This window comes from Argopecten irradians, chromosome 2 (genome assembly GCF_041381155.1).
Source record: "Argopecten irradians isolate NY chromosome 2, Ai_NY, whole genome shotgun sequence".
Classification (NCBI taxonomy): domain Eukaryota; kingdom Metazoa; phylum Mollusca; class Bivalvia; order Pectinida; family Pectinidae; genus Argopecten; species Argopecten irradians.
In genome coordinates this window covers 8,292,529-8,314,673 of record NC_091135.1, presented here as the reverse complement: position 1 = coordinate 8,314,673, position 22,145 = coordinate 8,292,529, and the positions used below count along the sequence as shown (strand labels likewise).

Here is a 22,145-nt window from a genome sequence, read left to right as displayed (position 1 = left end):
AGCCAAAAGCCTGTGACTGTATATTTTACGTTCATGTACAGTAGGCCTATCACATGAAATCAGAGATATAAGAAATCTAGATAGTATAAAAAGGTTTTACTCATTATCAACGGTGTTTTTCCTCCACTAACAACGGGATTCATTGGATATAAAAGACAGTGCCTGGTTATAAATTGAATGATCCTTTCGAAATTCCTGATATAATCAATATTTAGCATGTTTTAGTGACACATTGAATAATATCTAGTTAGTACAACACCTTTACTAGCTAGGCTGTTTTCGATTATACGGTTTGACTGGTTGGACTATTGTTCGTTTGTTTGTTTGGCCCGTCTTTAATAAATAAACGAACAACTAGGTCCAACAAGTCAAACCGTATAATCGAAAACGGCCTTGGTTGTTCATATAACAAAATCTGAAAGTGATTAATTTTTAGATCCTTGGCATGGATCGATATTAGAGCAGATGTAACAGAACAGCCCATCCCGCCCTTTTATCAAAGCACATGCGTGTAGTCAGCAGTGAAGATATTTCACTCGCCCACTCATATTTATTTACGTATTTCCGTTGTGCATGCGCAGAGTACGTAACTAACACACATGCTACCTGACGACATCGGGCATTACACATGATTTATCTCCCCTCGGTAGCTCCGGTTGACACACGTGGGTCAGTCCAGGAAGTTTTGTGTTGTAGCGGCCGATATTTACACTGGAAACAGATCTGACTATACTTATATTTGAACAAGTAAGATATGTTTTATTAGTTACCATTCACACTTTACTGATCTTGGCTTTCTCATACTTGTAATCATGTTTATAGACCAATCAACACGTAATTTTTTAAGCGGCCTTAAAAAGCCGTGTCAAAGGTCATAGGGGAAAAACCGCTTACATCATTACAAAATTTTGCATGGCGGCCTGCATAAGAAATTTAGCAAGGTGCAAGATTTTATATGACATAACAGTTAAACTGCTTTGAAAACATAAATAAACAGTTGGAAAAAGAACTAGATACATGTGAGCTGTCCTACTTAACTTAATATCGATAGATTTTATATCATTTTGTTGATTTGGGCAGCGTAAACGAGCCCATACTCTCAAACACGTGTTTCTCCATGCAGTGGATTGTGTACAATCCAGTGACATTGACACAATGTACTACATTTAAATCTTTGCTTTAACATAAAGCATACATATATCGTCCGTTATGTATGTGTATTTTTCGCATATAACTGTACCTAACTGCCATTTATTTTCCACGTCTTCGTCGTTGTCATAGACTTCATTCTGTCGTGAACCGTGGAATCCCAGTTAAAACGACGCCACTGTAAAAACGGTCCCCGTCAGAACGGCCCTATTGCAATAACGGCCCAGTAACAAAAAAAATGTTTAAAAAGGGAATTTATGTTTATTTCAACTGTATCTTCAGCGTTTATTTTGTTTATTTTTGAAGAGTTTATATATTATCTTGTACATTATAATGATAGAAAAATACGAAACACGGTACATGTAAATGTACACTAGTACTGTTTGTAAGGTTTCATTTGTAAAGTACTACATGTACATAATTAGTCGTAAATAAATTTAGATGCATGTATTTATACATGTTAGGAAAGAAAATATGCACTTGCATCAGCAGTCATACACCAGAAATCAATAAATCATAATTAAACCAGTCTTTGGCGTTGTTATGAATATCAGATTGTTTTATATGTGGGAGATTAGACATGCAGGGATACTTTTGGAGTGGCCCTTGACAATTGGCCCATCAATTTTGAAAATGGCCCCTATGATTGGGAAAATTTCTATATATTTCTTTCTGAAAATGCCCCTACTTAAAGGCCCAATATCCGCATCTTTCTTATTTTTTTCATGATTTAGGAGAATGTTGAAAAAAAAATCCTGTTGTAAATCATGCAGAGAGAGGACTAAATCAAAGTCAAGATGAGCGATTATGATTCGGAATACTTTGATAAAAATCTTAAACATCGCTAGGTGGGTCCCACTTAGTCAAACAAGCCGAAGTTAGCCGACATTGTAACGTCGTTGCCGAGAACGTCATGTGACTACCGTTACTACGTAACGTCTGTCCGAACTCTTCCGAAAACGGGTCATGAACTTTCCGACTTCCGTTCGGTAATAATCGTAACTTCTATGGCGACCAGTTTAAAATGAAGGCATGTTTACATGTATCGACTTTCAGCAACTGCTGTACTAAAGTTATTAAAAAATCATTACAAATATTCTTTAATATATCTTAATTTCAACTACATCTACAAATACTAACAATATCGGAGTCGAATTTAACTTGAAATTTTGTTGATAGTTACGTATAGTGTGGCTTTAAGCTAAATTTGTCAAATTCTTGAAAATTATCCATCCCATGCCCCTTTTTCACCCAAAATGATCCTTGTGTAGTTTTACCACTACATACATGTAGATAATCAGAAACAAATCATACTCAGTATGCACAAGTAATAATGGAAGTACAGTGTATATAAAAGATCTTTGATTGCATGCAGATCTTGTAGTGATCGAGTGCTTCAACTGAAGTTAACAAAATATAACAAACAACCGTGTCTTCATGTCGGTTTCTTGACAGCTGACAGTGAGTCTGAAAACAAGATTTCCTCTGAAATAAAGATAAGTCTTTTTTTTTTTTTTTTTTACAAAAATCCACTGTTTAGCCATGGATTCAAAAATGTTTGCTTAATAGTAGCCTTTTAAAATTGATTTGATTTTTTTCATTGAAAGGACCATGAAGTACAATGTGTGTCAGACAATCCAAGGAAGGTTCAGAAAATTTTTGTATTTTTTAAACATATTTTGTAATTATTTCATAAACATACATGATTCAACTATTGTACATTCTTGTCAAATCATAACAAAGGGACCTTTGAATTTAATTGGAGACATATTTTCAGGTGTGTGTGGATATAAGATAATATTTTTGTACAGGTTTATTTCAATGTTCACCAAAGGGAAACTATGATTAACATTTCCATTATCCTTAACAAATGTAGACTGGTACATGTATATTATCTTCATAAAACTGGATTGTGAAAAGAATCTTTGAATAAATTAGTAGTATTTAGAAGTATCAGCTAAAATATGTTATTATAGATTAAAGGCCCACTACCTTTCCGAAACGGCTTTTAATCTTTAAAATGAGAATGTAAAACAAGATCGATAATTTTGTAGAGTCTTAAAATTATTAACTGACCGTTAATACTACATTTATCATCACCTTCTGAACAATTTGATTAAAATAAATAAAAATATTTATTTTCATAATATTTTTTAACACTATTCCCAACATCCTATTCGCTTTTAAGGGTGTATTCTTCTGAGGTTTCAGTCCCGTTTAAGTCTCGTTTCAACATAGATCAAAGAAATTATGAGATTTTCAAATATAATTTATCAGTATCTGTAGCAAGTTGCCAGATGCAAATTTGGTAAAAAAAAATGCATTTCTATGTTTAGTAGATTTTTTTATACGGGGAATTTAAGAAATGGTCCATTTGGCGGCCATTTTTAAATTGTGTCTTTTTTCGCTTCAAGAAAAGCCACACTTTTACCATTTTTTACTGAAATTGTTTTTACTTAAATCATCACTGCGCCAGCATTTTTAGCTTTATTCAGCTAATTTTTGCTGCAAATCGTTACTAGGTCCGTAGTTATTAAAATATTGAGCATTAATATGTGAAACAATACACTTTTGCGACTTTATTTTTACATTTAATAGTAATTTGGGCACTTTTACTTTTTACTCTAAAATACTGAAAAATCACAAAAATTCAAATGGGGCAAAAAAGTAAGCACACGGACCCCCAATTTTTCTTCCTGATTTAGAAAGAACAACCGTTTCCCTATTGATATGCAAAATAATAACAAAAGTTTAATACCAGAACTTTTTCTATAAAAGGTTAAATTTGACAAAAATGGCTGAAAATGGTGCATTTTGTAGCACAAAATTAAGGGGTTGGGGTAGCAAATGTTGTTATTCTGAGAAAAAATATTAGTCTAATTGATCAAAACTGGTATATTTTTAAAGAAGACAACTAGAAAATGAATTCTACAAACATTCATACATATCAAACACCTCATTAGAAAATTATGGCTTTAATCTCTATCTTATATGGTCAAAACGGCAAAGTTCACATAAAATACAATATTTTGTCAACTAGGTGTCTTTGAGTGACACAAGCTCAAAAACGAGCACACGGACATATGTTTTTTATTCCATTTTCTTTCATGGTATGAACTCCTTTTTCTACAAATCTATATGAGAAAAAAAGTTTAATACAAGAAAATTTTGACTTCTCAGAGGTGTACATCCTTAAAGACTATTGTCAATGTTATCGCTAATTGTGCTGTGAATTTGAGTTGGTTGTCTATAGTGACTCCAAGATCCTTTTCCATGGTTACTCGAGAGATAGTAGTCGTGTTGCCTTGTGTTGTAAGGGTGTAATTGTGGTTTCCCAGATTGTTTCCAATTTCCAAGAATTTACGTTTGTCTGTGTTTAGGCTCATTAACCATGTCGACGTCCAGTCACACATTTTGTTGATATTTTCTTGCAGCTTAGAACGGTCATCAAATTGATGTGATTTTTGCTGATAGTTTAGTGTCATCTGCAAATAGCTTTATTGTGCAGTCCAGCATATCTGGCATATCATTAACGTAAATTAGGAATAGGATTGGTCCCAGCACACTCCCTTGTGGTACGCCACTGGTGATGGGTAGTTCTGATGATAGTAGACCATTGACTGTGACACTTTGAACGTTGTTGGCCAGGAATGCAGTTATCCAACTTAGAATTTTCCCTCAAATACTGTAGCTTCTCAATTTGTGGATAATAAATCTGTGTGAAACCTTGTCAAACGCTTTACTAAAGTCTAAATATATCACGTCGATGTTACTTCCTGAGTCTAGTCCACTATACCAATCTTCAAGTGTTTCTAATAATTGTGTAATGCAAGATCTTCCTGGCCTAAAGGCTAAACCCATGCTGGTGTGGAGTAAAGAGATTGTTGTTGTCCATATGCTCTAGAAGAATATCTCTGATTATTCGTTGCATAATTTTTGATGGTACTGAGGTTAGGCTGATGGGCCTGTAATTATTAGCTTCTTTTTTTGCTCCTTTTTTGAAAATTGGTGTAACTATTGCTCTGTTCCAATCTTTTTGTAATGTTGATTCATCGAGTGATTTCCTGTAAATTATGGATAGAGGTTTTTTTGATGACATCAGCAGTTTCAAAATGAATTTAGGGTGTAGATTATCTGGTCCAGAAGATTTATTGGGGTTAATTCTTTTAATTGCTTTGAGGACAGTTTCTTCGCTTATGTAGATATCCGTCAGTAGGCTGTTGACTTGTCTTGGAATAACCACTGGCAATGGTAGCTCCTCGTCATTAACGAAGACACTGGCAAAGAAAGTGTTCAGGACATTCGCAGTTTCTTCGTTATTTGTTGTAATTTTTCCGTTTCCGGCTTCGATACCCCCTATCGTTGATTTAGTCTTGGTTTTGGATCGGACTCGGGACCAAAAAAGTTTCGGATTTGTTTTGATTTTCAGAGGTAAACTCTCTTCATACTTATATTTTGATTTTCTAATGATTTTTGCTGCATTGTTATGGGCTGCTTGGTAGCTTCGGAAGTTCTCAGGAGTCTTGCTATTAAGGTATTTGTACCATTTTCGTCTTTTCAATGCTATTGCTGCACAAGCTTCCTTGTCAATTTCTGGGTTGTGTGGTCGACTGGAGTGTTGTACCCTACTCACTGGTATATGTTTTTCTAAAATGGTTTGGAGATGTTCAGTAAAGTACGTCCAGACGTTCTCAATACCATCTATATTGTTTAGGAAGTCACAGTCAATGGTGTACAAATCTTCCTTGATAGCTTCATAGTCTCCTCTCTGGAAATTTAGCTTCCTCACATTGATGTTTTTGTTTACCGGATTGGGGGTAGCAGATCATTTTAAATATGATACCCACATGGTCGCTTTTGCCAATACTATCTAGGTACCAATGTCTTCTATTATTTCCTCCTCATTTTTGAATATTAAGTCTAGTAGAGATGGGATTTGGTTTTCCTGAAGTCTTGTTGGTTGTCTTAGATGTTGATGCAGGAATTTGTTCCTAATAGTTTCAAGAAATTTACTTGCGGGGTTGTTCGGACCTGCCATTGATATTTGAAGTTCCCAATTAATTTCCTTGTAATTAAAATCTCCTAACAGCAATATATGGGTTGGCTTGTTGTTGTCTATCCATCAATAATTCTGTTCAGAAGCATGTTGTTTTCTTCAGTGCTATTCGGGCTCCTATAGATACAACATATATGAAGGATGTCTCTGTTTTGTAGCTTGATCTCACATTTGACATAATCTAGACCATGGTGTTCCTTAATTTGTTCTGCATTCAGATTATTGGTAATATAAATAATGGTTTCCCGCGATTCACTACTTCCGAGGTATGACGTGTACCCGTCAATGTTGTACAAAGCTGTGTCGATAGGTAACGTTGTAAACTTTGGGAAGATTTCAGTAGTAAAGAGGTAACCATTTTCAAAGTGACGTTAGACTGAAATAAATGTCAAATATGAGGTTTCTAAATACATGTGTTTATATACTTTACATCTAATATATAAATGATCTACAATGTATTTGTGAAAAAGCAGTTTGTAAAATCCAATAAATAATCTATTACATGACAGCAAAGTTGCATAGTCGTGCGATTTGCAAATTTTAGTAGGATTTTCCCTATTTTTATAGAGCGCATATTGGAGGATCTTCTACCGTGGAACATCTTTTTTCAATGAAATAAAATAGACATTATTTATCCTATTGCAGATTGATAACTGTACATGTATGTATAAAGTAATGCAACTGTATGTACAATAATGTATATAGTGTAATTACTATTGGAACAACGGAATAATGCACAAATGATAAAAATCACAAATAAGGAAGAAAATGTTTATGTAAAAACAAGGATTCCTTTGCTTAGTACGTTGACATAACATTCGTGTACATTTATTTTGCTAGATTACTTAGCACTTTAAATCAACTTAGAATTTTTTTATTATCTTGAATATCTTCAGATCATCAGCTTATCAATCAAAGTTCTTATCGAGATTTTACTTAAAACATATACTGATGCCCAGACACAAACAGTGACAATCTATGGGGCACATACATGGTTGAAACAATGTGGATGCAAATCTTATTACCTGCCAAACACATCTACATCTCCCCAGCAAATTATGAATGTTACACATTTAATTCTTTCTCTAGCAACTTCCTGGTATTTTGAGATCAAAGTTACTTACTTCGTATTGTGAATGTAATCTGCATTTAGTTTAATAATTACAGGTGAAACATCATTTCTCGACAATATAATTGACACTCTAGATACTTGTACCACGGTTATCGTCAGTAGCAACGAGGGAAAAATGTTGCAAAAACAATTGCTCATATACTTGTACAGTAGACTATTACTACATGTACAGACTATATATTAGACAAAAAAAAGTTTAAAAAGCCTAATAATATAGGCAAGTTTAGCAGACTAAGCGCCCCTTAAAACATTCAAGATGTTTAGCATACAATAGGCTTATAAACGGTGACATAAAATCTGATAAAAACACAGATGAAAATATATATTAAGCACTGTAAAGATTAAGCTGAATCCGATAAATAAAATGTTTCGCTATGCCCGGCACAGGCTGCATGTGCGCACGATAAATTCGGATTTATCGCTAAATGAATATGTTGACAGCCTTTGCACATATCTCTCAGCTTGATTTAAAGCACTCAACAACTAAATACAAGCATAAACATTTTGATTTTAGCGAACACAGCAATTCAACTGAGCTCATTTTCTTATTTGACTAATAGTAAAGGCCAACTTTTGTCCGGTGGAACTCTTTTGTGTTTCAAGGGAGATCACTCTAATCGCTAACCTATTGGAAACCGTCAAACTTCACAATCTACTGCTGCAGCTACATGTATATCTAACTGACTATAAAAAAGATTGAAATGATTAAAAAGATAGTGAGTGGAAGAACATGAAATTCTTTTTTCAATATGACAGTATTTCTTTGTTTCCTTTAGCAAGAAGATGCCTGCTGCCTACACCTACACAGAAGTAGAACATGAAGAGAAGCCCAGATCTATCGACCCAGAGGTGTTTATTGAGAGCACAGACTCGATGGCCAGTCAACCTCCTCCTTACGATGACATACATGCTGTCAGCTACCAACCTGATAAAAAGGCAGTTAGACCAAGACAAAGAATAAACAGTGGTAAATAACTGCTTTGGATTGGTAAATGGTCATGAGTAGGGATTTTAAATGAGGTAACTAACTTCAATTAACATGAAATAAGTTAAATTTCGTAATAAAAAAAAAAAAAAAAAATTCTGATTACATATTGTTACATGATAATGAAGGCATTTGAACAATATTTCTTACAATTAAGGAACTAGATTTATGGTTTTAATTGTAGAATTTACAACAATTATTCTAATGCTATTTATTACCACGTCAGCAACAATTAACAACCAAAATTATTTAGATATAAGGATTTAAGAAAGTAAACGGATTACTATTAAACTAAAGACTTTCTCTCTAAAATAACAGTGTATTTGAAACAAAATGTTTGTTCCCCCCATGTAAAATCATCTGTTTTACCTGTACAGGTGATGTGGCCTGTAACATAGGGAATGGTAAGAATGAAGATGAGGCGCCGTCGGATCATTTCAACCTGGCCTCTGGGTTCATTCAAGCTCATCTGATGTTGACTGACTTTTACGCATCCAGGAAAACCAAAATTTGTCGGGTAATTGAATTCAAAAGTCCTTTCAAAATGACATTTAAATTCATTACAAACAAGATTATTTTTCTTATTGATATAATACACGAAAATAACAATGTTTTTGTGATCAATGCATGGATAACTTTTTTAAAACTGAATTGACTTTATGAAAGTGACATTTTATATGCATTTTCTCCATACTACAATAGCAATCCCTTACTCATAAATCTCATTTTACACACCTTGGAGAAAATATGGTAAGTATATATAAAAGATTTGGATTGAAATAGCAGTTCAAATTAGAATTAAATATTGAATTTTTATTTTTTCTTGGTTTCAGGGGTTCTATGCCTTTCTAGCCATTGCCTATGTTGCCTATTTTGTCGCGGCGATGGTCCTGTGTCAGACAGAAGGATTCCGAGACCCTACCCCACTCGTTGTGTTGACCTGTGTCGGCGTCGTCATCACCATGTTAAGTTTGATCAGCGATAAGTTCGGAGAGAGAATACAGACAAGATTCATTCAGCCTACAGAGAGCTTCTTGAACGACAGAAAAAAGATGATCAAGATTTTTAAAGTGTTAGTACACATTTGTTACACTGGCTTCTAATTATATATAATGCACCAAACTTTGATAGTGGTCAAATGGTCTTCTACTATAGCATGAAACTGTACACATGGGTCAAGAGTTCGAGGTATAATAACCATATATATGCAATGGAGAGGTTCCTGGGACTGACAAATGGTTCTTCTCTTGGGGTCTATCAAAAATCTAGCAATCCAGTTAAGAATTCTTAACCCTGTGATTTCATAATGAGCTATTCCTGTTTTGGGATGAGAAATGTCCATTTGTGTTTTTAGGAGTGAAAGAATTAATTAATAGATTTTAAAGATGCTCCACTACCGACAGATATTCATCACTTGAACAATAATTGGTGTTTAATCGTGTATATATAAGTCTAATTAACATAAAAAATAATATAAAATAATTTATTTTGCCTTTGGTGCATGAGCAATCAGTACTTCATTCCATACAAGATATAGTGCCACGGAATTTTTTCGGGATGCAATTAATTATTTTTCATATTTTTAACTTAAAGTAAAATTAGAAGCTCAAACTTTTCAATGGTGTTATTGGTGTAAAGTAAGATACTAAATCATCTGCTCATGTTTTTGATAGTGAAAAAATAACGTTTGTCAGCGGTGGAGCATCTTTAAAGAAGCAATTTTGTAAACAGACTTAATACAGTCAGTAAAAATAACTTGCATGTTTAACAAATCATTACCAAGAGTAAATGTAATGATATTTTATTTGTTTCCACAGATTTTTGATGATCTGTGTATTGGCAGCCATTGTAGTAATCGCTGGAACATCTATATGGGTACGACCAGAAAATGCTATCTCCATGGTGGGGATCTTTGTTTTCTTACTGGTGATGTGGATCTGTTCAGCTCATCCCACCAAGGTAAAGATTGGTTTATTTATCGGTCATTGAAAATCATGATGAAATACAATTGAATGCGATTTTCTCAGAGATTGCTGTAAATGTAAGAGTGATCCAATCAGTTAATGGAGTTAAAGGAGCATGAAGTTTGAAAAAATACCAACAGGTTACATAGAAAAATAACAGGATATATTGAGGATGAATTTTAGAACATCTATCATATTTCATCGCAAACAAGACTCCCGACACAGAGAAGAAATAAAGATCAAAATGGTGTGGAGGGGGGGGTCTTATTTGCAGACAATCCACCGCAAAACATTGATCTATTTAGGTAGCCATTTTTTATTTTTGAATGTTTGTTATTGTTGTAATAGTCATCAGTCAGACAGTTAATAGCAAGATTGTTTTAGTATTTATGACTTTCAACATGTTATTCATAGATATGAAGCTAGATTAACATATAGCTGAAGTTGTAAAAGTAAACCTATTCCTGGTCTTGTCACATCTGATGGGTACAACGACAGCATGTTATATGAAATCTGGCTGTTGATTTCACCATTTTATTTTTTGCTTTAGGTGAACTGGAGACCTGTAGCTGGGGGACTTTTGTTACAGTTTTTCTTTGCCTCTCTTATCCTCAAGCTAGATGTGGGATACACTGCATTTAAATTTCTCGGAGACAAAATCCAGATATTTCTTAGTTTCACTAACAACGGCACACAGTTTGTGTTTGGAGAAAAATACACCGATCATTTCTTTGCTATGAAGGTGGGTTTGTTTATAAACTGAAGTCATTGATGGAGCACTCATTTATTTGTTGCATTTTTGATTTTATAATTTCGTACCGAATAAAATCTTTTTAACAGTTGAAATATTTTGCAAAACTTGTATTTACTTGATATATAACAAAGTACATGTAGCTCTCGGAGTAGTTAGTTTTTGTTGTAAATATTACATACGATAATGTATACATGTACATATAACGTCTTTCTTTAAATTTCAACACTCATTGATATTGATATCATGTCGTTAAGAAATCTAGTACACCTGTAACCCCTATATTTTTTGTGTTGTCCAGGTGCTACCAGTCATTGTGTTCTTCAGCTGTGCTATCTCTGTGATGTACTACCTGGGAGTCATGCAGGTCGTCATCGGCAAGATTGCCTGGATTATGAGGGTAACCCTGGGTACAACAGCTGCCGAGTCTCTGTGTGCTGCAGGCAACATCTTTGTAGGCCTGGTAGGGAAATATTGATTTTAAATAAATTGTCATACATTTGAAGGTTGCATTTGTAGGACAGTGGTTACATACACACTTGTCTTCTATGGGGTTAGATTCCTGAAATGGACAAAGAAACCGTCCTGGTGCTTTTATTTTCTACCTCTTTAGCACAGCTTTAGAATTTTATTGCAAATGATGACAACAAAGTGATCAACTTTATCACAATGACTCCAATTTTCTTTTTCCCCTACCCCAAACACTCTCCTCCTAGCTTGGACAGTCAGAATTTAAAATCTTTAGTAAATTGTTGTTCATTAAGTTATCCGTTTGACTTGTTGCTATTACAGTTTATACTCTTCATTGAAAAGCCTTTATTATTGTTTTGTTGTCTTCTGATTTAGGTTTGATAAATATGTTTTGTCGTCTGATTTAATGTATTTGATGTGTTTTCAGACGGAGGCCCCTATCCTGATTCGTCCCTATCTTAGCTTGATGACAAAGTCAGAGTTACACGCTATCGTCACCTGTGGATTTGCCACCATAGCTGGTGGAGTGTTGGCCGCATACATCGAGTTTGGGGTACGAAATGTTTTAATATTCTAATGGAGCTTTAACTGGAAATGATGCTACTGTATCAAATATAGAATGAAACTAAGAAATCTGTGTATGTTTCTGTTTTTTTATTTCTTTTGCAAATTGATTATTAAATAATATCTAACTCTGTGCAATGATTTCATGAAATTTTAGCAAAACGTTGGTTCTATCAATGGCCCTAGCCCAAATTTTGTCCTTTGATTTCTTCAATTTTTGAACCGCCCTGGGTGCTTATTGCGTCAAATATGCTATGTGGTTTTTTTTGTGGTTTGTGCTGTGTGTATATATTACCGAGTTTATGGTGACTAGGAATTCCTGTTACATTTGTATACTGTTGACTTTGTGTTACATTGTAATGATACAAGCAGGTAAATAAACAGTACAGGTGTGACACTGGGTTTCTATTAATAGAATTCTAATTCACATCAGTACGACAATTTATCTTTTTACAACTACGATCTGATACGCTTTCCATGTTTAGATATCAAGATGATCAAGTCGTTTTAAAGTACATAGTAATTAATGATAATTTTATAATTAAACTGTGTTCTAGCTTTCAATGATCAAACAAAATTAGTTAAGGTTATATGTGTATGGAGAAAAAGCAATTTTAGCCTCATTCCAAATGAAAATTGTTTTGATTTTCGTTTTTTAGCCAAACTTCTAAAAGGTACTGAATTTACTCCAATACTCTTCCCAACATACTTTCTAAACAACCTTGTTGTTTTCACAAACCTTTGGGGGGGGGGAGGGGAAACATTTTCAAAGACAACGAGGAAACAAACCTACATATACTTGCATTTTGCCCATATATACACAGGGTTCTATATCCTGTGCAGGATGTGAAATATTTAATATTGAGATACCTACGCCTCTCAAACAGAATTTAATAATGGTCAAGTTTGAACACGAAAACTAAAAACAAATTTGTTTCACAACTTTTGGAAAGTGAAAATCTTTGTAGAAAAGATTGCTTCCTGTTACATTTGTATACTGTTGACCTTGTGTTACAGTGTAATGATACAAGCAGGTAAATAAACAGTACAGGTGTGACACTGGGTTTCTATAAATAGAATTCTAGTTCACATCATACTTACAATTAAAATTGAACATCAGGATCATACTTAGTATTTCAACAGTCCATTTCTGGGAGGGGGGCGTTTACTATGTAAAATATTTTTTATGATAAAACATCTATCATGTGCATGACTTTTCCAGCTATTTTCATCTAGAAATATGACCGATCGTATACCCAAGATACTCAGACATTTTTCGATTGATTTTGGAAGTTTCAGTCGCTTAGTCAAAATTATCTTCACCTGTAAACCAGTATCAAATACAGCTCATATTGTTGTCTGTTTGCACAGGCCTGGGAGCTTAGTACCTGCTGATAACACTTTTGATACATTGAATATGTTGTACCTCTGTACTTGGCTGCATGGGGTTTTACTTGGGATAAAACCAATAGATATACAACCTGTATCTGTAATTTATTTTATACATGTAGGTACCAGCTGAACATTTGCTTTGTGCCTCTGTGATGAACGCTCCCTGTGCATTGGCTATTTCCAAACTCTTGTACCCAGAGACTGAAGAAAGCAAGCTGAAGGTTTTACCATCCAACCAATCGGAACCAACACCAGAAGAGTGAGTTTTTAAATCAGTTTGAAAACCAAACCCGAGTTACAATACAGAACATGATATTGGAATGTTTAATCTCTTTTCAAATCATTGAGGGACAGACAGTTGGCTATATGCCATTTGGCATTTGGATTGTAATTAATATCTCCTCGTGTACAGACTTATAGTAGTCACTTACCCTACTAAGAATCCACTATACATATACTGTTCAGATTATGTGTCCGGAGGAGTTATGTTTTATTTCCTGGTTTTTAAACACAAATTTCTGTTTTCAGGATTGAAGAAGGGCTAGATACAGAACCCTGCATAAAACCTCAACAACCAAAGTAAGTCTACCTACCAAAGTGGATAAAGTGCCAACACATTTATATCTTGGTGATATAACTTGTGTGATATAAAACTGAAAAGAGTAATAGGTTTATAGGTATTAAACCAGTAAAACGTCTGATTGTATTTGATTAATTGATTCACAGCATAAGTTACCAGTATCTAAAAGAAAAAAGTGTGATTATATAACCATTGAGTTCAAATTATGACTACCAGTGTATATGACTTGATTTAGAGGAAACCTAATCAATGTTTTATGTACTGTACTATAGGGAGAAGAACGTGATTGAGGCTGCAGCTGGTGGAGCGTCAGCTTCCATCAAACTCGTCGCCAACATCGCTGCCAACCTCATCGCCTTTCTCGCCATGTTGTCCTGTGTGAACGCCATACTTTCCTGGTTTGGCAGCTTTGTTGGTGTCTCTAACTTCTCTTTCCAGGTAAGAATTCTTTAACAGATGTACTATAATGTTTGTAGAGTTAAAACAAAGGAAAGTTGGTGAATAATTTCTATAAACCATGATTAATGTTTAAAGCTATGAAAAATACTGTGAAATAGGTTATCAAATTAGAATAAAAAACTTGATTGACTATTAAATTATAAATATTTTTAGGGGGAAATATGTGGATTTATGTTCATTAGAGGTTTTAATTTTATGCAAGACATGTTTTTGCCATTGCCATGAAATATTTTATCTTGCATTGTCACACCCATCCAGTTACATTCCATCCAGATTTTATATGATAGGAAAGGGGATGTATATCTAAATACTGTTGCTATAGTAACAACACTTGTATCTTGTAGCTGATCTGTTCATACCTGTTGATGCCAGTGGCCTATCTCATGGGAGTGGACTGGAAGGATGCTAATGTGGTTGGAGAACTCATCGGGATCAAAACCTTCCTGAACGAGTTTATTGCCTACAGTGAATTATCTACATACATCAAGGCCAGGGAGCTGTGTCTGGATAGTACTACCATGTCTGTGAGTATGATAGCTTCAGGATTGTGAAGGAGGAGGCTAGGACAATGCTATCTGTCTCATCTAACAAAATACAACCAGCTAATTTAAATAACTACCAATGGCTAATCTAGTAAAATATAGGTTTGTGTAGATAATCCTAAACTTGTCCATGATTAGATATTTACTCACTTTTGATTTCTTTTCCTTCCAGTTGAGGTCAGAGGTCATCGCGACATATGCCCTTTGTGGGTTCTCCAATCTTGGCTCCATTGGCGTCATGTTAGGGGCTCTGGGCCCCATGGCACCCGAACGTCGAGGAGATTTAGCTACAGTCGTGATGCGGGCACTTCTAGGTGGAATTGTTACCTGTCTGATCACTGCCTCAGTGGCAGGTAAGTTCATGATGTATAAACTACTGTAGCAATTCATTTTATATTTAATTGTCACAGTTAATAACTTTCGAGATTTTCACTAGATATGTACAGCTAAAATGACATGTTTAGATAAAAGACACAAAACAATCGAACATATACCAGTATTTCAGTAACTTGCATCTATACAATCTAATAACATTGATCAAATTAATAAATGGCCATTGTTTGAAATAGAAATAAGAAATTATCTCCCCTTTTTTCACAGACTCGAATCAATACTGTGTATTAATATATAATTACAGAATTTACCTTTTTGGTTGAATTGACAGTATTTTCATGTTTGTGTTGAGCTTAGTATCAGTTTACATTGTTTACTTACGTTTTGTCTAGGTTTGTTGGTGACCGAGTTCCCTGCCCCTGCTTCCTGTTCGATACTGAATGTTACATCATCCGTCCTTACTGGGAACAGCACCGCTGAAACAATACTGAATGTTAAGCTGGCAGGACAAACGGGTCTCATCTACAACACAACTGTTCCAGCTTTATAACGAAGGCATTCTCTGGGCCTACATATATTGTTTACTTTTCATTAGGTTCATTTTAGTCTTCGTTGTCTTTTAGTTTCAACTAATCCATTTGATCAGTTTTTAGCCCACCATCATCAGATGGTGGGCTATTCAAATCGCTTTTTGTCCGTGGTCCGTCCGTCCTTCCGTCCGTCCTTCCGTCCGTCCGTCCGTTAACAATTCTTGTTATCGCTATTTCTCAGAAAGCACTGAAGGGATCTTTCTCAAATTTCATATGTAGGTTCCCCTAGGGCCCTAGTTGTGCATATTGCATTTTGGGACCAATCGGTTAACAAGATGGCCGCCAGGCAGCCATCTTGGATTTTGATACTTAAAGTTTGTTATCGCTATTTCTCAGAAAGTACTGAAGGGATCTTTCTCAAATTTCATATGTAGGTTCCCCTAGGGCCCTAGTTGTGCATATTGCATTTTGGGACCAATCGGTTAACAAGATGGCCGCCAGGCAGCCATCTTGGATTTTGATACTTAAAGTTTGTTATCGCTATTTCTCAGAAAGTACTGAAGGGATCTTTCTCAAATTTCATATGTAGGTTCCCCTAGGGCCCTAGTTGTGCATATTGCATTTTGGGACCAATCGGTTAACAAGATGGCCGCCAGGCAGCCATCTTGGATTTTAATACTTAAAGTTTGTTATCGCTATTTCTCAGAAAGTACTAAAGGGATCTTTCTCAAATTTCATATGTAGGTTCCCCTAGGGCCCTAGTTGTGCATATTGCATTTTGGGACCAATCGGTTAACAAGATGGCCGCCAGGCAGCCATCTTGGATTTTAATACTTAAAGTTTGTTATCGCTATTTCTCAGAAAGTACTGAAGGGATCTTTCTCAAATTTCATATGTAGGTTCCCCTAGGGCCCTAGTTGTGCATAATGCGTTTTTGGATCGATCGGTCAACAAAATGGCCACCAGGCAGCCATCTTGGATTTTGATAGTTAAAGATTAATATCGCTATTTCTCACAAAGTACTGAAGGGATCTTTCTCATATTTCATATGTAGGTTTCCCTAGGGCTCTTGTTGTGCATAATGCGTTTTTGGATCGATCGGTCAACAAAATGGCCGCCAGGCTGCCATCTTGGAATTTGATAAATAAAGTTTGTTATCGCTATTTCTCACAAAGTACTGAAGGGATCTTTCTCATATTTCATATGTAGGTTTCCCTAGGGCTCTTGTTGTGCATAATGCGTTTTTGGATCGATCGGTCAACAAAATGGCCGCCAGGCTGCCATCTTGGAATTTGATAGTTAAAGTTTGTTATCACTATTTCTCAGAAAGTATTGAATGAATCTGTCTCAAATTTCATATATAGGTTCCTCTATGGCCCTAGTTGTGCATATTTCGATTTGGGACCGATCGATTTACAAGATGGCCGCCAAGGAGCCATCTTGGATTTTGATAGTTGAAGTTTGTTACTGCTATTTCTCAGAAAGTACTGAAGCGATCTGTCTCAAATTTTATATGTAGTATGTTTGCAAAAGTTTGAAAAGCAGAGAAAAGATCCCTCTTTCCATTGTCAGACATAGATCATTCTTTGGTGGGCGCCAAGATCCCTCTGGGATCTCTTGTCTTTTTTAGCAATGTACAATTTTTAGATATTTTTTTCATTTTTTGTTTTTTATTTTTTTATTACTTGAGCATACAGATTGTGTAAAGAGATCTAGCTGAAATCCCAAATTTAGGATATCTTTTTAACCTTTTGTTAGTTACTGATAAAATGCAGTACAAATCACCTTCTGAAAGAATATAATCACTTTGATGACATGATTACTTGTAATATTTATTTAAGTTTCATTAACTTCACTACACAAAAAAGATTCAGATGTTTTGCCAAATATTTTTATTTTGTCATTAAATGATTATGCAATAGATTTATTAAAATTCTGTTTGATTTGTTAAAATTCCTTCAAACAGATAGCCATTTAAAAAAAAATAAATAAACTTAATTGGTAATTTCTGTCTAGTTTCTTGTTTAAACACGATCCCTTCCATGTTGTCTGTTGGTTTTGTCATGTCGTTTTGTTTGTTGTTAAAACACATCTTAGACCAATGCGCTATCTTTATTCTTTTAGTTTTGTATTATAGGCATTTCCATTCTGACATTCTAAAGTTTATTTTGTGTTGAGTTTTAGTATTAGACAGTGTATTAAATGCTTTTGCCTTATCATGTGCATTTTATATCTGTACTGTTGGCTATTGCATATCAATTGAATTTTCTTGCCACATTATTCAAATTCAATTCATGTCTTTTTAAATGTTCGTCATCCCATACAAACTTTAATGGGTGCAATAGTTTTTAGGGGTACAAATAATATAAATTCTGCCAAATCTGATTATATTTTATTCTTGTTACCTAGCAAAAGTAAAGCTTGACTATTACAATACTCTAATTCTCCATTACAATGTAACATTAAAGATCTGCTTTTGATGAAATATACCCAGGGTACTGTAATGCAATGTACTGATATATTGTACTTAAAATACCTCCTAATTAATATTTTAATGTCAAATAGCTAACATGTTTAGTATTATGTAAGATAGGAAATTCTCATTTGTCAATATTGATAAATAATTTTTGGTCAGGCACTCCAGCTTTCATCCTCCATGAAAACTTGACTTATCCTTAAATGACTATACCAAGTATTTAAGTGTTAGTTAATTAGTAGGAAATGCAAAAACAATAAAATGAACTAAAATGTCATGAAATCACCTATTCATTAATTTCATTATCATTGAACATCATCTAAATATCAGTTGCAATAAACATTTCTTCTATTATACATTTTAAAACGTTCAGCAGTTGTTCAAAATAAACATAACTTTTTATACCCTTAATTACCTCATTTCTTAATGGCATTTGGATTTGAAAATATTTGAGAAGAATAATTGTTCAAGCTGATATTCTCACTGCCAAAGTGATCTATTCTTAATAGCATTTGGATTTGAAAATATTTGAGAAGAATAATTGTTCAAGCTGATATTCTCACTGCCAAAGTGATCTATTCTTAATAGCATTTGGATTTGAAAATATTCGAGAAGAATAATTGTTCAAGCTGATATTCTCACTGCCAAAGTGATCTAGCTTTCAGAATGGTTTTGAGTTTCAAAATTGTTTAAAATGATATGTATTTTTACAGAAAAGAAAATCTCATCAGGTTCTGAATCTTTCGTTTTTCAGCTATTTCAGATGTTGAAAAAATACACGACTCATTAACAGAATTTTGATTATCCAATACATATTTTATGAACCATCAACCTACTTTATTATTTTTTTGCATTACCATTGACAGATATGAATTATCCAATAATTCTATCATTTGCGATATTGCATTTTGTTTTCAGATATCAAATATCTAATTGTTTCATGTGTGTAAATATATAGGCCTAACTTGTCAGCAAATTATTTAGAAAATATTATTCAACATTTTTTTATTCATGATTCTAAGTATATTTAATCATAACATGTACGTTTACCTACGTTAATTCAAACAGAACTGTTATCGTAGTCAAAGAAATGAAGCCAAGCAATGAATGCAGTCATTTACGTTCTTAGTTATGAACTTTTGACCTTTAACCACTAGAAATATTGTGATGTGTGCAAGTACTTTGATTTTGTTTTGCATATGTGATAACAGTACAGTGGAACTTCCCAAAACCGAACCTTCTCAAAACCGATCACCTCTAGAAACCGAACATGGATGTCATGTACGGAATGAATTCCTCTTTATTAATAGTATATAAAACTTCCCAAAACCGATCCCTCCCAATTCCGAATACCAGACCGATTTTGAGATCGGAATAGTCAAATGTAACTAAAATACACTTCTGAAAACCGGCCTTACCTGAGCGACACAGATAGATTGCACTGAGGTCTGATCAACGGACCGTGAAATACACACGTACCTGTACCATAGTTGTCTCATGCCATGTCCTGGGGCATTTATACAGATGTGAAGGCTATAGGTACACGGTAATTATACCCGAGATGGTGGTGTAATTATTTAATCATGTCTATTGTTTAGATATTTAACGAAGGTCTACCATGTGCACGCGGTTTGTTTACTGTAGGAAAACAAGCAGAGCTAGTAATAAAAGAGAAGTTTCGTATTCAAATCACACGGATTTTTTATTTACATATGTAGTTGTTGGATAATGTAAATTATCTGTATGAAGAAGCTGAAGCCACATATAGTTTTAGAAAATGACTATGTCATATAATGACCGGCATCAACTGATCATGGTGTAATTAGACCATATAATTTGATTCTTGACGTAACCGGAAGCGATCATAGTGTAGGTTAGTGCAGACGAGATCATCCCCAAGAACATTCACGCAACTGACTAACTAAACTACGTTTATAAGCGGTAACAAAGTCAAGATTGTTGTAATCCATTCCTTTTTAAACGTATGATTCTCTCTTTTGTGATAACATTCACATTAACAATCAATATCGGTCGGTTTTAACGAACACTACCCATACATGCAGTACACTAGTGTAAAAAAAGACTTCCGATCGATTAAATCCGGATCGTAATGATCGGTATTCGGTTCACTTCTACAAACCGAACCCTCTCTAAACCGGCCGAAATTATGTGCACCGACCATGATCGGTTTCGGGAGGTTCCACTATATTTTCTCCAAGACAAGTCTGTCTCACCGTTCAAGCTTCCATTAACAGTGTATGTGATTTTTAACACAAGCTTTAGTTCTTGGGTCCTTTTTGACCAATACTCCTTTTCTACAGTGTACTATTTGTATGTAGATAGCTCCTGTGATTTCTTACCATATGCTTTCATTGCACTAACTAGTATGTAATGTTGGAAGTTTTAGACACTGTTTTGTTGACGTGTGTGATTTGTGAGTGATATTAATCAGTGAGATTTGTGACATTTCAATGCAATGCTATTATCATAAGTATATATGTGCCTTGATATTATTGTGTTATATTAGAAATTACAGATTTGTTTACTTGAATCAACTATATCCATTATTCTAATGAGTTATGTAAACCAATGAGCTTATACAATCAAAAGCAAAAGAGGCAAGAATCTCGCTTCATTACTGTATCAAAAGTACTTAACTAAATGTAATTCTTAAGGTAGTTAGCAATTATCTGAATTTAATTTCATCAGTATTGTTTGGATTTAAAACTTCCAATTAAATGTTGCTAAAGTTTAACTAATTAACCAATAGATTTGATTTTTATATTCAATTTACTATATTGAACCAATAAAACCAATGGTTTATAACTAATTTTGACTGATTATTTAGTCAATTCATATTAACAAGACTATTGTATCAACCAATTAGATTGATATGGGTATCTTTTACACAAAGCTTAATAATTTATTAATTATCATAAGGAAGGCTGCATCCTTTAACAAAATGGAAGTGAACATATTCTAGTCAAACCCATCCATTTATTTCAGTCATGAAGTTACAACCTTAAGTTTGAAATATTGGAATATGCAATCATCATAATAACATCTTAGAAGTTTTTATTAAGTACATAATGTATATGTCCACGACATTTTGATTGCATAAAATTATTTTGTTGTTAAATATATATACACTGTACTACATTATGAATGTATATATCCAAGCATAATTAAAACATAATTATATTGCATCTGCATATAATTGTGTAACTTACCTATTTACATGGTTAAGATCCATACACAATTTAGCTTGTACCCAATGCATATTTGTTTTTTCCCTTATTTTCATGGGAAATGAAATTTTTTATCCATTACATTTTTGTGTTGTTTTACAAATGTGATTTTTTTCTCTTTCAAACAATTGGAAAAGTGAGAAAACATTAGTTAAGTAAGCCTTAAACCCGGTGTTATCATATAATTATCATCTTTGTACATCTCATACACATCCCTGAAAATCCCAATTATGAGATTAACATAAAATACTTGTGAAATAGTTACATTCCACTATGCATGTGCTTTCATTGTGTCACATAAATATACGGTGTTAGTGTTTAATTAGACCAACCAAAAACAGCAATAAACGGTATTGATTTCAACAAAGAATTGTGTTTGTCTCATTGGTGTATTGTTCGTGGTCAACTAAATAAGCACATTTTTTCCAGATATATCTTGGATATTTCACCTTTTGTCCATGGTCAGTCCAATCTGATTAAAATACAGATCCTTATAGTCACTACGTTTGATAA

General features: G+C 34.1%; 1 protein-coding gene across 2 annotated transcripts; it reads left to right on the top strand.

Annotated features, from left to right (window-relative positions):
• Positions 1-611: 611 nt before the first annotated feature.
• On the top strand, positions 612-21,204 carry LOC138314340 (solute carrier family 28 member 3-like). Of its 2 annotated transcripts, XM_069254634.1 has the most exons (14): positions 612-747; positions 8,114-8,304; positions 8,700-8,839; positions 9,156-9,394; positions 10,140-10,281; positions 10,837-11,028; positions 11,339-11,500; positions 11,936-12,061; positions 13,584-13,723; positions 13,993-14,043; positions 14,317-14,482; positions 14,848-15,027; positions 15,218-15,398; positions 15,771-21,204. In XM_069254634.1, exons 2-14 carry the CDS (start codon positions 8,121-8,123, stop codon positions 15,926-15,928), a joined length of 2,061 nt encoding a protein of 686 aa, XP_069110735.1. In that variant the 5' UTR covers positions 612-747; positions 8,114-8,120; the 3' UTR covers positions 15,929-21,204. The 2 variants fall into 2 exon arrangements, with proteins under 2 accessions (XP_069110735.1, XP_069110736.1); XM_069254635.1 differs by lacking the exon at positions 612-747 and having other exon boundaries at positions 8,164-8,357.
• The last annotated feature ends 941 nt before the right edge of the window (positions 21,205-22,145 follow it).

Coding starts and splice junctions, on each gene's coding strand:
- LOC138314340 (XM_069254634.1), top strand. CDS start 8,121: ATGCCTGCTGCCTACACCTACACAGAAGTAGAACATGAAGAGAAGCCC. Junction 8,305..8,699: donor AAGACAAAGAATAAACAGTG/GTAAATAACTGC, acceptor TTACCTGTACAG/GTGATGTGGCCTGTAACATA. Junction 15,399..15,770: donor GATCACTGCCTCAGTGGCAG/GTAAGTTCATGA, acceptor CGTTTTGTCTAG/GTTTGTTGGTGACCGAGTTC.